Raw genomic sequence first — 17,736 nt, 5'->3', positions numbered from 1 at the left:
ACAAGAGAAGCTTCACAAACTCCTGATTAATCTCACATCATTATCAGCTCCTTCTCATTACACTTTATACTGAACATCAGAGGCGATTCATTCAGACACTGAACAGGTGACGCCACAGCTAGAGATTGATTTGATATAGTTCCATTAACATAATTATTACACAAGAGAAATTGACTTTATGCTGAAAGTTAATAACAGGTTGAGCTGGAATATGTGTGTTAAAGAGCCATTAGATCTATCATCATCTCATCTGCAGGATCTGCTCGTGTTGTTGTGACCATAGATATACATAATAAAGGCAAGACTTCTAGCCTTTATTATTATCTATGGCTGTGACCATAGACAGTAAAAGGTTGTGACTGTCATCAAGTGTCATGAGGTCAATCAGCCGAAGAGTCAGACTGAAGGTCAAACCCGCTTCTGCCGCCTAGAGGAGCAGAGCGGAAACTGACCTTTACTTTCTTAAAGATACAGTGACCACGGTACTTCATATATGTACACTGGATACAAGCTTTGTGACGCAGAAGAGAATTGTTTGCTTTGGAAGATGATCGCCAATAGGCAATAAACATATCATCAAAATAATACACCCTATGATCCAAGGACTGAATTGGGGAATCACACTAGCCAGGTCACAAGGTCACGTTTTTCTCAACTGAGCTACCATCCTCTGCATTCAACAACTTATGTGGATCTAAATACTTTCCAAAAGAAACCATTTCAAAAGCTTTCATGTTAGAGATGTGTTTGGGTTGGAGGACAGTGACCGTTCATGAACCAAGAGCCGGTTATGGTATGCATTATGTTCTGACCATGAATTATTTTTTTCAAATAAGATTTTATTTATATGACATGGCTTAAATCATACATTCGTCAAAAAATAAAAAATAAACACCTAGGGGATTTTCTTTTTAAAACTTCTGATACAGAAACGTTGCTATATTTTAAAGCTGTACCACAATGGGAAATGGTTTGACTTTTTTTTTCTGTTTATTTATTTTCTATTTAAATGCACTTTTTTTCAGAAATGGATAGATATATATACTTGGGACTCATGGAAACCAAAAATAAGTTATCCCTATTATTGGATGCCTATAACTTGGCTAACTCATCCTCACATGGAAGAGCTAAATCTGCACTCTTCCTATCGCCCTTTCCGTTAAATACTGCTGTATTCATTTTCTGAATAGAAGAAATAATTTTTTTATTTATACAAAAATACAACTATATTAAAATAACACTTCAAATACACAAAAAACTGCAATCATATTATTGATGCTACTATCTATTAAAAAAAAAATCACACTGGGGAAATACTTTACAGTAAAACTATGTTAGACAAAGTTGATTTATGAATAAAAATATCTGATTTACTTCCCAATTATGCTGCAAAAAATCCCCCTTGAGAAGAGATGTTTAGAAATGAGGTTAATAGAGCAATTTCTGAAGTCTTCCTGTAAGGGTGACGGTGAGAAAGAGCGTTTCAGAGTGACATTCAAATGTCATTTGACCTAAAAACAGAACGGCACAGGCCTGCCCTTTTAATTCCCATAATGCAATATATAATATTTTTTCTGAATAACAAGGAAATGAGTAGAAATGAAATGTTGAAATGTACATTGCAGTTATAAACTATATTAAAGCAAACAGAAAACCAGCATTCTTTTCAGGTAAATAATAAGATGCTCTTTATTACAAACTATAAAAGAATACATTCATTAAAAACAACTATGTGGAGCCGTATGTATCGTGGAGGAAGTCGATGACAGCAGCCGTACTGGATAAATTATTGAACAGCCTCCTCTCGGGCTGAGAGGTGATGCGCTCCAGCATGTAAATCAGGTGATGATGGAAACAGCTGAACGGGGTCCCGTGCTCCACAGCGACGTCCACCCAGTCCCACACACACTGCAGCGGGGTCTCCTCGTACCCCGCGAACATGGCAGGATTGGCCAGCAATCCCCGAGCAGCCATCACACCTGCAGAAATCCAAAGAGTTCAGATACAAGAGCAAAGACAGGGTTCCCACTCTTTTTCAGCGATCATTTTCCAGGACATTTTACTACAAATAAAAAAAAACAAGGATCATGCCAAATGTTGCTCTTTAAGTCTTTAAAAGGAGTATGGTTTATTGCCATGATTTAACTATAAAATCAGTTTTTAATATGAGCTCTTAATCGTACATAATGACTATAGAAGCTTGTTTCCACCACAGAATAAAAAGAAAAGAAAAGGTAATTATGTCTTTTTTCTCTTTGCTATTCTGACTTTTTCCTCACAATGGCGATTTATATAATTGGAATATAAACTCGCAACTGCCAGCTATAAAGTATTTTTTCTTTAGAATTGCAATTGTGACTTTATATCGCACAATTATAAGAAAAGAAGTCATTATATAACTTATATAACATTATATAGACAAGCTATAACATTGCATGAAAAAAAGTCAGAATTGCATGATATAAACTCACAATTCTGACTTTTTTCTGCGCAATTGCGAATTATGTCTTGCAACTGACTTTTTTCTCAGAATTATGAGATATAAAGTATGTAACATAACTGAGTTTCTATACCGCAATTCTGACTTTATTAAACGCAATGTTGACTTTATAACTCATGTAGCCCCTCTTGTTCAAACCGCCCGCTCCAAGCAGGACTCAAATTCGGGTCCGAGGGCATGAGAGTCGGATTAAGTAGCTACGTACCAGTTAACATTCACCGCATACATCTGAGCAGTTAATAACATTAGCTAACTGCTGCAAGTGGCTACACAAGACTAAGCATCATCCCTGGAAACGCTACTCTTAGAGGCATTCCTGAACCTCCTGTAACTAGCAGTAATTGTTTGGGCCAGTGATGTACTTGGCTAAAGAAAAACTAAAGAACGTAATTTTTTTTAAAGCTACACTGTGTAACTTTTTTTGTTTATTCTTAGCTAAAAACACTTAGTTCTTTCAAAAATATATGTGCTTATTAATGTATATTTACTCAAGTAATAAAGTATTCTCGTAAGTTTATAATATGCCACTGAAAATACATACGAGTGAGGGGTTCGGATGCCGGTTGTCATGTTGCCCCTCCATCTTGAAAGTACATTAGCCAAAGAGGGACATACCCGTAAATTCAAGCTTCGCCTTTCGCGTTTTAACACTCGATACCACCGTGTCGAATGTGAAGAGGGGGATTGCCGTGTTAATCTTGGACTAAATCGGCCACCGTAGGAGTTAAAACGAAATCAGAATTGAGAGGAACACAAACTATTATTCACTGGATGGTCAGATACCTTTACACCGCTAGATGGGGGAAAATATCACAGTGCAGCTTTAAACAAATTCCAGGATAACAATAAGATTTTCCTGGATATTTTACACTCTCTTTCATTTTTCCATGTGTTTTCCAGGACTGGAAAATTTGTAATCAATTTTCTAGGTTTTCCAGGACGAGTGGGAACGCTGAAATCAGGCATGTGGAGAGGAAGTTAAACGCACACGCACCGTCCACTCCTGTGAGGGCGTAGGTGGCCTCCACATCCTGCATGCTCTTGATGTCACCATTAGCGATGACTGGGATGGAAAGACTGTCCTTGATGGTCTTGATGGCGTCATAATGAACAGGCTGGTGCCTCTCGTCGGCTGTACGGCCGTGGACTGTGATCCATGAGACGCCTGCTGCCTCCACCTTCTGACAGAGATCCACTGTCTTCCTGACATCTTTGTGAATTCTGAAGAGGAAGAAAAACAATACTGCCAGTAAATGTCAAGCCAATTTATATATACATACACATAAAGTACCTGTCAAACATTTGCAAACATTACAAAAAATACAGTTTCTGAAAAAAGTTTCTTATGCTCACCAAGGCTGGATTTATTTCATCAAAATATATATTTATTTTTAATCATTTTAATATGCTGATTTGGTCCTCGGGTAAAATGTCTGATCATTATCAATGTTGAAAACAGTTCTTTGATTAATAGAAAGGTCTTTGCACACTTGCAGTCTTTACACTTGACCACTTGTCTACTTGCATGCCGTATTTGCCTTATTTGGTCCAAGTTTTCAAGTAGGCATGAAGACTGCAAGTGTGTGTAGAGCTTTTAATTACCCGATGGGACACACTCATAATGTTGCAAAAAATGCAAGTGTTTACAGAGCTTTTTTTCATTTTCAATACTTTGCATTTTAAAATAAACTTGTTCAGTAGTCGCTGTCTCTAACAGAAATAAAGTGATAAAAGCAGCTGCAAAGGTTGTTCAAAATACACATAACCTACTCATCTTTGCACCAATAAAACGTGTTTTTCATATCGCGTGCACAGGCTCTTAAGTGACCAAGACCAAAAGAGTGTGTATTCGGACAGGGCAAATTTTTCCAAAAAAATGTTAAGTAGCAAAAACTGTTTCAACATCAATGATAATCTTTTTTTTTTTCTTGAGCAGAAAATCATATTAGAATGGTTTGTGAAGGATCATGTGACACTAAATACTGGAGTAATGATACTGAAAATTCAGCTTTGATCGCAGAAATAAAATACATTTTACTATATATTGACAAAGAAAACAAGCTATTAAAAAATTGCACAACATTGCTTTTATTTATTTTTTACTGTATTTTTGATCAAATAAAATGCGGCCTTGAGCAGTGCATCGTGAGCAGAAGAGACATCTCTGAAAAACAGTAAAACATTTCATCAACCACAAAACTTTTGAACGGTGGTGTTTGTAGTATACGTATATCTCCATTCTCTAGTATATACTGTATGTTGGATGTATATACTGTAAAGTTGGACATACTTATATAAAGAGCAGGGCAATAATATAGTTTAAAATTAAACAAAATTCAGGCAGTATATTATAATTAATATACAGCATATATAATATAATATAATATATTAAATATTATACAAAACTTTACAAAAATATAATAATCAGCATATTTGGCATTCTGACAATTAAAACGTGTTAAAACACACTGTTTTACAGTTAAATTAAAGACATATTTCAAAAGCTTTAGTACAACTTCACAAAATGAGCATACTTTAGAGTCAGGAAATCATATGCTCACCTTATTTTAATGGATACTGTATAGTTGGGGTTGTCTATTTGGTTTCGGACATGCCTAACCATGTCTTTCACAAGCTCAGGTTTGTTAATCAGACACGCACCGTAGCCTTCAGACACGGCCCACCTGCAACAAACACATCCACAGGAATGCTGTCACTTCCACAAAGAACTTGTGCACAAAATTCAACAAAACTGGAACTCAAAAGTGGAAATGTTCCTTCCATCTTGTGTGTTTGATTATGTAGTACTGAGTACTCTCAGCTCTGTTTAACACGGTTAAATCCAAAGATTTCGCCTTAAAGTCACCACAAAATCAAAATGGACGATTCTTGTTTTGTTTTGTTTTTTACAGAATCTTGGGAGAATCATGATCTCTGTTTGAAACACAAAAGCACTGATACTCAATTTATCCAGAATCATGCAGCTCTAATGCATACATTACTCTGAATATTAGCATTACCTTTGTGGACAGCCACAGTTTAAATCCACCCCATCTGAGAAAGGGGAAACCACACATGCAGCATCAGCCAGCGTCTGTGCGTCCTTCGCAGCAAACTGGACAATTAAGGGTCGGTCAGCTAAGAAGCAAACACATGTTAAAATGATACGAAAATGAAAATGAAAGTAATGTGACTCGACTAAAGGGGAAAAGTAGCTTTGTATCTAATTGTAGTCCCATTGAGAAAACTGAGGTCAAGGTAATTCTCCCAATATGTTAGGAACTGAACGGGACCCCTCAGGCTCACAGTTTTGGGGAAAATGTGTGTTTGCGCAAGTGTATGTGAGAATGAGCGTGAGAGAGAGAGATTTATGGGTGCATAAGTATGTGTGTGTGTGTGCATATAAACAATTCATTTATGTTCAATTTCCTTTTTTTTGTTGAAAAGGTTAACTTAATTCCAAAGCATTAAGCTTAACCCTTGATTATATGACACAGCTGACCCCTAATGTCACTGGACCATTTTAGGACAAATTAGTCTTAGTTTTTCTGCAGTCTGTTCTCATCACAAGAGAGCAGGGGGAAAAAACAATACTAAACACATATAATCATGCAAAATTAGAAAACACTTCCCATCTTATTTCTTTTGTTGTTGTTGACATAAAAGGCAAAAGCGGTGTTTTAGCCTAGACTTTACTTTCACTTTGTAATACGACTACAATCATATCTGTCCAAGTGCATTAATATTTGATAACATTTAGTTTAGGGTCCAATTCTCATTATGAACTAGTTGCTTATTAGGATATTGGCTGTTTATTAGTACTTATAAAGCACATATTAATGCATGATCATACCATAATCCTGAACTACCTTACTAACTATTAATAAGCAGAAATTAGTTTATTGAGGCAAAAGTCATAGTTAATATTGAGAACTGGACTCTAAACTAAGCTGTGAGTCAATATTGTCAATATGCCCATTTTCTTTTTAATTTGAATATTATTGCACTTATGTAGTTTGTGATAATATAGACGTTCACATTTGATGTCAATGTTTTGTTTACTTTTGTACGAAAAATAACAGTTTTTCAATGTCTGATGTAAACTTTGGGCCCTAAAGCAAAACTGAGAACCACTGGCCTAAAGGACAACATCTACAATATAGATGATATCTGAACTACGACTTACTCTTATTGGTGGTGAATTCACTGTCTCTGGCTTTTGCAGATCGCATGAAATCAGCTGCAATGATCATTGGGGTGAAACATAAATCACAGTCATATTTCCTCACTAAACATCTGAACGCCAACCTGCAAAAAAGCACAAATAAAAAACATTCAGAATACATAAAACATGGACAAAACATCATATTACAGGAGTATTCCAATGCAGTCTAACTTACTTTGAGTACCGGACCATGGGTGCACATATTCTGACTGGCCTTCCACTGTTAAACAAGTCCATGATATTCCCTCTGTCCATTGTTATTATTTTTATTGTGGACCTCTGTCATAAACTCCGCGACTCACAATTCTGACACATATTGTAAGCAATCATCGCACACTTCAAATACTCAGTATTACAGTCCTCATTAAAATGTACTCCATTTTTAATTACAAAAAGCGCGAATAGTAAACATTAGACTAAAACACGCATGGCTACAACCAGCACCGTTTGTCACTTCCGTGTGTCAGTGCGAGTGGGTGTGTTTAACTTTTGACCGCCTATCCACAAGAAACCAAATTCATATTTATTTCCAATTATAATACAATAGATTATTACATAAATGAATATACTACCTTCTAAAAGTAGTTCAATCAACATTAAAATAAAATTGTCAATTATTTTTTAAATGAACGTCACGTTAGTACAACTAATTAATATTCATGAGCATCGCCGTTGCGCTCCATTCATGTTTTGACGCAGGAATTGTACGTCACTGATGAAGTGGCAACGATGGAGGCTAATACGGAATCAACAGCGAATTCACTGCTGAAAGATGGTAATCTTCTTTTAATATGATTTCTCTTTTAGCTCTGATCTGTGCATGTGTGTTTAGGTTAGCCTGGCAGATCGATCATCTCAATCGGCACCTATAGTAATGCGATCTCATGTTATGTTTGTTTATAAATCCTGATCCTTTTCCTTCCAGAGTGCTATGCCGATTTCCTTAAAGAGGAATTCGACGTGAAGACATACACCGCTCAAGCCATTCATCATGCTATCATTGCAGAGCAGCTGGCAAAGCTGGCAGAGGGCATCAGTCAGCTGGACAAAGAGCTGCACTGCCAGGTGAGACACACACACACACACACACACACACACACACACACACACACACACACACACACACACACACACACACACACACACACACACACACACACCTGTCTCATTCAACAAACACCAGTGTTTCTATGAGGATCTGTGTTAGGATCATGTCCATGAAGCTAGAAAATACACTAATCCTTTACAGAAATGTCTCCAAGCACTGACAACTACTTATTAGAAAATAATAATAAAAAAGCTCCCCATGAGAGTAAAATGTATACCAATTAATTTTGTGTGTGATCATCACAGGTAGTGGCCAGACATGAGGATCTACTGGCTCAGGCAACAGGGATCGAGTCTCTTGAAGGTAAAGTCTCACTACCTGCTTCACATTTATTATCTGTTGGGTTAAAGGCACAATATCTAGGACTACACTATCCAAAACCCAGTAGAACAATGTTCTATAGTTTGTTGACTTGTGTACATTATCCCAGATGTTTCCAAGAGTGCTTAAATCCAGAGATTTCATTACCCTCGATTTCAGGTTTTATTTTGTTGAAACCATGGAAACACCAAAGAAGCTTTAATATATGATGTGTTTTATTCATGGGCGTCGGAAGCAAATTAAAAGTGGGTGGGTCAGTAGCGGCTAATGCAAAATATTATAGGTTGGGAAATTGTTTTTTGGGGGGTCCGGGGGTCTCCCCCCCAAAAAAAAACGATTTCGTAGATGTGATTTCCTGCATTATGGTGCGTTTGAGGCCATATCCCTTGCCTATACCAAAAAAGACCTCAAACCAGTCAATACCAATAGTCTAATAAAAAGGCTATATTCATTTACTGCCATAGAAATCAACAGTTTCACAGATAATGATAATGAACAAGTTGCATGTTTTTTATCCAGACAGAAAAAGTGCCGTTTACTAAACGATTGATTGGGCCAGACAAAATTACAGAAATCACTGAATTATTTACCGTGGCTATAGAGTAGGGGTAATGCATGGCATTAAGTTTTGACGGAAATCGATCACAGGTTCGAATCCGCCTTTTGCCACACTCGCTCTACTCCCTTTCCCCATCACATATCAGATCGGAAAGGTATTTATTTTCAATAAAAAAATAGAAAATATTAGAAAAGGGAAAATAAAGCATTTAACATGTGTTTAATAATCAGTTTCTTAATAAGTTTCTCGGTTAAGGGGTAGTCAAGGTAAACAGACGTAGTGAATTAGAGACAATAAAAGTGAGTGGGTCCAATATCATTGGTCTTAAAAAGTGGGTGGGTCTTGTCCCACACACACACAATGGTTCCGACGCCCATGGCTTTATTAGACAGATGAGCAACTGTTTGGATCATTCATCGACAGAAAACTAATTATTGTTCTGCAGCTCAACACAGTTAGTCTTACGCCGGCTTCACACTGCACGCGTAAGCAGGGCGTAGGCAGCGCTGAAGCAGCGCGTGTGTAAAGCAGTAGCAGCGCGCACACTTTTTCCTTTCACACAGGCAGCGTTTGTCGCGCGCAGTTGTCACGCGCAGTTGTGTACAGAGTAGCCTACTCTATAATGGATACGTTTGCATTTCTCTTTAATGTATTTTAAATGGAAATAAAGCAAAGATTTATTATAAAGCTAATTTTATTTTAAAAAATCGTTTCACTTGTTTCTGATGTTTTTTTATTTCGTTTAGAGCGAGTTTTTGATAGAAGAAAGGCCATCACACTATATGTCCATGAAAAGCACAGTGCTAAAAAGAGAAACTTCAGGAAATTGTCTTGAAATATTGGATAGGCATCAAATTTACATGCATTACCCATCATAAACCTATTAAAGATAATTCATAAATGACTGTAATAACTAAGAGGAAACTTCTTAATGATATATTGTAGGCTAAATGGGCAAATTATCTAAAAACGTTTTTTTTTTTAAATGACAAAATAACGCACATCATAGTCTATCTACATGTCTATACTGTATGTGTGCTATATTAATGTGTGTATATTCTATTTACCTATATTTAGTTGTTCGTTCGTGAGGCAACGAAAGATTGTCAAAAACACTTTAAAATGACTTACCATCAGCACCAAGAGCCGCTCACGCTCACCAACTTCCTCCCATGCTTTTTCATTCACTTGGAAGTCTTTATAAAGCAAATTGTGTGGATTATAGAGAACTGTGTGCTTCTCAACCTCCACGATGAGAGTATCATCCATTGCTGTCTTTCCAGGACAGGTGCACTCTGAAGAACACTGCCTGACACCACGTGCTTTTGTTTATCCTTTCTGTTTTTATGCCAGCATATAGTTATCATATATACATAATTTAATTCATATTTAATTTAAGATAAACTTGCATACATTATTTAAAATTAGTTTTGTAGTTCAGGCAAAAAACTAGTGACTTTGGTTTTTGTGTAGAACTTTTTTTTTTCCACAGTGCCGGATGTCATATGGTGACTGAGAAACACACGGAACACTTCACTAAATTATTTCATGGTTAAATGTGTTATTTTTCATGTTAACCGGGTTAATTTTGATCAGAACAATGTACTGTGGCTTTAATTCATCGTGAGCAGCGCGTCAAAAATAGACCTGGCGCCGAAACGATCGCGGCACTGCCGCTTCTGCTCTGCTCCTGCTACGTGCTGCTGCGCTGCCTCTGCTGCCGGTGTGAATGCACTCATCTGTTAACATGAGCGCCGAAAAAAATACGCGCTGTTTACGCCCTGCTTACGCGTGCAGTGTGAAGCCGGCGTTACTGTTTAAATCTGGTGTTCTTGATTTACCAGGAGTACCATGTTTTTCTATGCCTAATATTGATCTCGCTCACTGCAGTGTGAACAAGCGTCTCATATTTGTCGGCTAGCGAATGCACAGAGCTAAATAACAACTTTAAACACACTCAAATGTATCTAATATGATAAAACAACGCTGCGTTACCCCACACATGAGCAGAAGAAGTGGAAGCGCTCGTCTGCGGCAGAATAAAAGCTCTGTGAAATCAAGACGTGCCTATGTTTTGAATATGCAAAAAATTACATACTGTGGCTTTAAGTTTGTAATATTAGTAAAGCCGGTAATGGAAAGTTGAGACAGTCTTTTCTTACCTATTGTGATGTACAGTATATCTGAGTGAAACGGCTTCTCAAACAAGAATAAATGTAGGGCGGGGCTTGATTTTGTCCTTGTGGAATTGGGATTGGATGGATGTGGTTTGCTATTGGTGGATCTCATGTGAGTGACAGGTTGCCCCGCCCTCACGCCAGTAAACGCATCATCAGAGGAGTTATTTATTTATAACAGGGGTACATGAATTATCATGCAAAAAATAACGAGGCGCACAGACAAATGTTTTAATGTACAAAGTTCCATGGAAAACTTTTGAATTCATAGTGATTTTACAATAAATTTGTACCTGGATGTTTGCCATTTCCTATCATTCATGTGTAATTTCAAATAAGCATAAAATACATCTTCTAAATAATGTATATAAGGTGTAATAATGTGCAAAGAATTAAAAAAAATTACATTTGAAGTATTCTGAAAGTACATGTGTAGAAGTTGCAGTGTGTTTTCCTCTGAATACTGACCCCGTCTGTCACAGTTAGTCAATGTGTAACTTGCTTATAGTTGTCTCAGCATTATAATCTGGGATACTGTGAAGTTTTTAACATGAAAATGACTTGAAAACTAATGAATTTGAATGTGCATGCAGTTTTACAGCTGTCCTCCAGGGGGACCCCTTGTCACATCTCATTCTTGCACCTTGCCCTTTTTCTGATCATGGGAATTATGGGTGTTTTTGCTTCCACACAGGTGTGTTACAAATGATGCATACCAGAATTGCAGCTCTCCAGAGTGCTGTGGACAGGTAAATGACCCCATTAAAGGCATTCAAATGGTCCGTGCTTTTTAAAGAGGGGTACACTTTATTTTAATATGACATGGGTTACATAGTGCTTAGGGTTAGAGTTAGAGTTTGGTTTAGAGTTAGTTACTTGTAATTATGCATCATTTACTGTTATTACTATAGTTAATACATGTAGTAATGTGTAACTATGTCACCTTAAAATAAAGCGCTGCCAAAAGGTGGTACATAATTTAAAAAAACCCTTAACTGTCACCACCCCACAAGCAGGAATGCTCTTTTATTCATCAGCTTTGTTCATATATCTCATATTTTAGTAATCATCATATATTAGGTATCACTCGAAACCTTATGCACTCAAAATTCATCCTGTGACAACCGTTGGATGTTGGGTTACCATGGAAACGGTACTCTAAATTATTTTAGCGGGCTCCTCCACCTAGTCAGCGATGTCAGGTTTCATATTGCAAAAATTATTTTCAATTAATTTTAAACGACTTTATAATCAAACCTATTCTAATATTGACAACACACATATCGTCAGAAAGGTCTGACTCTCAGGGTTTCATATTTGGTGACTGTTTTGTGATAGAAGTGATATTTAGACAAATGTATTGAAAATAAAAAATAAAATGGATGACTCTTGGTGGATATTTTTTAGTACAGCCCCTAAACAAAATCTCTAAGAAACTTTACATTTAAATTAATTTGTAAAATATTTATTTTATATAAAAGCAATTTAAATGTGGAATATATGCATTTCATGTCTATTCTCAAAAAAGGGAGTGACAGTTAATGGGTTAATAGAGATCAGAAAATGTCTACTATATACATTCAGAAAGGAATGATCGATTAGTCAGACACTTTGTGTTTTTCTCTCTCTCTCTCTCTCTCTCTCTCTCACTCTCTCTCTCTCTCTCTCTCACTCTCTCTCTCTCTCTCTCTCTCTCTCTCTCTCTTTCCATTCTCAGGATAAGGACCAAAATCGTTGACCCTTATAATAAGATTGTGGCACGGACGGCCCAGCTTGCCCGCTTACAGGTGTTGTTTTTTTTCTTTCCTTTTACATCTGCATTATCTGCTTCTGCCTTCCCATATCTCTCCATCCCTGGATATTCCGAGCAGATGAAGAGATTTGCGCTCTGCCGAACTATTTTCTTCTTCATCGTCCTGCTTAACAGACACTGTGCGCTTGATTTGCATGTTTATTGGCTCAACAGCTGAGATGGAGACAGCCCTGCCTTCTCAATTGTTTGCAGTCAAGACAGATTCTGTAATCCACCCGACATGGAGAAAAAAAAGAAAGAAATGCACACAAACAAATGGAATATCATTCTGGGGGAATAGATGTTTTTGGATATTGATTTATGATTGACATCCCAAAAAAAACCATAATAATAAAAAATAAATAAGAGCGTAATTAGTATAATATACTATATTAATTAGTCACTCAATCTCACGTCATTCCATATTCATTTTTTATTTGCTTAGAGGAATATAAAACTAATATTTATTTTTTTGTACAGTGTTTAATATATACAATCAGCTCTTTCCCACTGACTTTACTCCTGATGTCATCATTAATGAAGCTTTAAGCCTGCAGGGGGAAAAAAAATCCATAAGTCCATTTGGGTCCGGAAAGGAAGGTCTCTCTCACACTCCATCCGTCACACACGTGAATACACACAGCTAGGTGAACGATAGTGCCCCGCTCGATACATCTTGTGGATTTACAGGGTCTTCAGTCCTGGTTTTGAGTGACGTTGGGAATGTTATTAAATATGAATGAAATACAGCTGTGGAAAAACTACAGCTGCCCCTTTACTCTCTAAACCTCTTTCTGCCCCTTTTCCTGTGGGGCTTTATAGAAGAGGAGAAACACATTTGCATATTTGTGTTTACTCATCAGCATAGCGTCATCACAAACTCCATGACGATCCGTCAGAGGTTTGATCATTATTTAATCTCACAGTTAGTATTTCTCTTCATTCTTTAACATTTGTTAAAAATAATTTTCAATATCTGTATTGGTGTGTGTGTATATATATATATATATATATATATATATATATATATATATATATATATACACACATTTGCAACAAAAAACAAACAAGTCTGTGTCAGAATTAGAGTTGATAAGTGGCGGAACATTTCTGGTAATCTTTCCAGATGCTTTCCATGGAAAGTTAAGCTGGGGCATTTTGGAAATATTCCAAGTTGGAAATTTGGATAATATATAGAAACTGCGTCATATATGAACATTTAGTTTGGTCATAAGCAGACATGCTTGTACACTACAGTGACATTTTTGATTTTGCCTTGTTTCTGAGTAGGAACTTTAATCAGTTATTTCATTTAGCAACCATAAAGCATGAATATTAAATAAAATAAACATATTCTCAAAAAAAATCCGGTTCTCAGTCTCATGTGATTGAGGAATGCAAAGGGGAAAATTCAACAGGATTTGCATTGACTCTGGTGGTTTTAACCAAGATTATCCTCCAAGATGTTTAGACATGCATTACTGTTGTTATTATTGCTCATATATTTTTCTAAACCTGCGACTTGTAACCCATTACTCATTTTAGTGTTTTATTTGTGTATCTGATGGCATACACAGTTTCAGAAGTGTTGGACTTTGTTCATTTCATGTTGTCTTTGAGTCTGCCCTGTCCTTGCCTGTAGCAAAAGATTTTAATTTATTTTTATTCCTCATAAGAATAAGACCTGAATTTTTTTCTTCCTGTTTTCCTTTTTGAATTTTTCTATATCTTTACAGTATCTGACACTCTGTCACCCCGGGACAAAGCAATCAGTCTCACACGCACACAAAATAAGATGCACGTACCTTTGGGACAGTTCAGCTGCACCTTTTTACTGAAACTCAAAAAAGACTGACCTCTCCGAGTCCTTCATTTGCCTGCACTCTGCCCACAGGCATGATTGTCATACTACTGAACATGTGGCTTACTTTCATGTTTTGAGCTCAAAATGCACTGGGTTATGCGAGTTTACTGTTTCCTATAATAGAAGTGTGTTGGCCTTTAGGGTGTGAATCAAATGACAATTACTCAAGCTGATTTGCTCTTCTAGTCCTCCCTGTGTGTGTGTGTGTGTGTGTGTGTGTGTGTGTGTGTGTGTGTGTGTGTGTGTGTGTGTGTGTGTGTTTGATAAAAGGGGAAAAAAATATGAATGCATTACTTATTTTGAGTATATTACACATTGATGGAATTTTCTGTCTTTCTGCGTTTTCACTGTTTTATGGTAGGGGGCGCTATAATGCATCTTCTAAATGAGTACAGAACAGAACACAAGTGGTAAAAGCATTGCTTATGCATGTTAAAGGGAAAAAATCTTTTTGTTCAAAATGTTTCTATTTTTTATGAAAGTGTTGATAATTTTAAAACCTAGAATGTTTTTTGTTTAAAAGCAGAGGCTTTGTTCTTTCTTTTGAAATTGCATGTTCAGATATTCATACAACACAATTTTCTGTGGGCCATGAAATTGGGAAAATTATAATAACATTTTTTTTTTTTTTAAATACGTAAATTGTAAGTTTTCCAGATGAAACCTGTAAGCATACCTCTCCTTAACAAGAAACATTATTCATCCTTCATGTCTGTTGCATAAAATGTGTGTGATGAGCTATTAATACCATAACAAAAATTATTGGTTGCTAATACCAGGTTTTCAGTTTTGATATACTGTAGGTACAATCTATATCATGGAAACTGGTTATCATGGTACATTTTTGACAGAGGATTTCACTTTAACATCATTATCATTACCTTATCAATGATATGCGCTTGTGCTGGTTATGATAAATCCATAAGTCATCATGTTATTTGATGAACACAGGAATGAGACTCCTTTTCTTATTCTGTCTGGCAGGTGGCGTGTGACCTGTTGAGAAGGATTATTCGCATCCTGTACCTGAGCAAACGACTGCAGGGGCAACTGCAAGGGGGCAGCAGAGAGATCACTAAAGCTGCCCAGAGCCTCAACGAGCTGGGTGAGTTACCCTCACGACGAGCCTCTACTTTACATCCCTCGTGCCCTTTAAAATGTTTACTCATGATGGAGAGCTCTGCATGAGTGGGGGCACTTTACCCATGTTGTCTTTATTGGATTATTTCATATCTAAGTGAGTTGGTGATACACTCTTAAAAATAAAGTTTCCAAAAGGTTTTCGCAATGATGCCAGAAGGGCTTGACAGTAACACCCGGGTTTAATTTTTATTTAGTACACGGCTCTGTGAAATACTTGATTCTGATTGGTCAATCGCGCATTCCAGCGGTATGTTATTACCAGATAAAAACCGCTCATCCGGGTACTACGAGTTATCTTGACTGGTACTACTTCTGTGCTTAACGCTGGCGCCATCTTGTGGCTGTTAAATACTTAAACAGCCGTGGGTTACAATGGAAGACTTCAAGGAGGGTTTCCTTTATAAAGTTTTAAATATGGATATTTTTCTTAGACAAACGCATCAATTCAAATCAGAAGGCTCTATTAACCCATCGGAGTCGTGTGGAGAACATTATTTGACGGACAGCTGCATTTTTTATGGACTTCAAAAACAGCTAATGTTACAACGACTGCTGGGATTAACGTTAGCCTGGACTTTTTAAATATAACTCCGATTGTATTTGTCTGACAGAAGAATGTCATAAACACCTATGATGACTTGAGGGTGAGTAAATCATAGGCTTGGTTTAATTTTTGGCTGAACTAACCCTTTCAGCATTAATTTTCAACATTTAGCAGCAATAGATAAAGGCTTAAAGCACGTTGGAACTGTTTTCCTTCGCGGAAGCTTTGCGTAAGAGCTAATAAAATATTTAATCTCGAGACAATATTTTGTGTCTAATTTATTTGAGACTAGTAGCCGTGTAATAAGCGGGATAATGTACACCGAGCCGGTTGTTATCGCAGAATAAACCCCTTCAGAGTAATGCAAGACTGATCACTCTGTCTGGGTTTATTCTGCGATAACAACCGGCTCGGTGTACATTATCCCTTACATATAATATATATGTTTAAATTGTAGCCTTTTCAAAAGGCATATAAAATATTAAACTAAGTGCAACGTAGATTTTTCAATACTCATTTTCCACAGAATAGATACATGATATCAGTTTCTCGCTCTCTCATATCTCTCTGACAGCGAGTTACACACAATCCCGCCTCACTAACTCACCTCGTTTCCTCTGCTCCGGATGAATATTGTTGTTATATATACAGGACTTGAATTTAGGTGTGGGATCGCGTGTATTGTGCACCATTTAACTAATTCACGCAGATTTTGTGCACACCCAAAGTGCATGCACATAAACCGCCTGTCGGCACTAAATTGAGCTCTTTATCGCGCTTATTGCGCTTAAACAGTCAAATTAGACACAAAATAATGTCAAATATCTGCACATTCAGTTCTGTTTTAAGTGAAGGTAAACAGTTGAGAAAGAAAATGCATGAGTATCAGTGTAATGGATCCGTGCATCAGGTCTTAAAGTGACAGCAGCCTAATAAACATGCTGCCAAATTATGAGATAATATTAAAAAATATCTATATGGCAGTTTTCCCCATGGTGTCAATCTCAAAATTGTGGCCAGGGAAAATGCAGAGTGGTTAGTAACTTTTTCAGCTGGTGTCAAGCACTGGATGTTATAGAGGAACTACTTTTGGTTTCCTTTCAGTGAACTCTACTTTAAAAAAGAAAATGCAATAACCTTTTTCCACCATAAAGAACATTTTAGGGGCCTTTGCACCAGGTAATTATAGGAACTTGACAGGGAGATCATCTGAATAAGAACTACATTTTCCTGGTTGTATTTGCACCTACACTCTCAGAAAAAAGGTACAATGCTGTCACTGGGGCGGTGCCCTAAGGTAAAAAAGTGAAAAGGTACATCTTTGTACCTTACTCACCCTTAAAAGGTACATATCAGTACTTTAAGAGTGTGTATTAGTACCTTAAAGGTAAATATTAGTACCTTTTCGGTTTTGTACCTTAGGGTACTGCCCCTATGACAGCAATGTACCTTTTTTCTGACCGTGTACGTGACGTAAACCATCACTGACATCCGGCCACTCTG

At 36.9% G+C, this 17,736-nt stretch overlaps 2 protein-coding genes across 2 annotated transcripts in view; one reads left to right on the top strand and one right to left on the bottom strand.

Annotated features, from left to right (window-relative positions):
* Positions 1-7,205, bottom strand: part of bcap29 (B cell receptor associated protein 29) — a 36,919-nt gene extending 29,714 nt beyond the window's left edge. The window contains 5 exon segments of the mRNA XM_067426957.1: positions 3,491-3,721; positions 5,062-5,184; positions 5,521-5,638; positions 6,687-6,808; positions 6,901-7,205. Coding sequence (XP_067283058.1) covers positions 3,491-3,721; positions 5,062-5,184; positions 5,521-5,638; positions 6,687-6,808; positions 6,901-6,980 — 674 coding nt within the window. The 5' untranslated portion in view covers positions 6,981-7,205.
* A 199-nt stretch (positions 7,206-7,404) lies between these two features.
* The window catches only part of cog5 (component of oligomeric golgi complex 5), a 95,793-nt gene continuing 85,461 nt past the window's right edge, over positions 7,405-17,736 (top strand). Inside the window, exons 1-6 of the mRNA XM_067426950.1 lie at positions 7,405-7,500; positions 7,651-7,790; positions 8,079-8,136; positions 11,585-11,639; positions 12,608-12,677; positions 15,531-15,651. Of these exons, the coding sequence (XP_067283051.1) occupies positions 7,455-7,500; positions 7,651-7,790; positions 8,079-8,136; positions 11,585-11,639; positions 12,608-12,677; positions 15,531-15,651 (490 nt within the window). The 5' untranslated portion in view covers positions 7,405-7,454. The remainder of the gene's footprint in view (positions 7,501-7,650; positions 7,791-8,078; positions 8,137-11,584; positions 11,640-12,607; positions 12,678-15,530; positions 15,652-17,736) is intronic.

This window comes from Pseudorasbora parva, chromosome 20, assembly GCF_024679245.1.
Source record: "Pseudorasbora parva isolate DD20220531a chromosome 20, ASM2467924v1, whole genome shotgun sequence".
NCBI classification, from domain to species: domain Eukaryota; kingdom Metazoa; phylum Chordata; class Actinopteri; order Cypriniformes; family Gobionidae; genus Pseudorasbora; species Pseudorasbora parva.
Note: the sequence above shows the minus strand (reverse complement) of the source record. Positions and strands in the feature narration are given on the sequence as shown.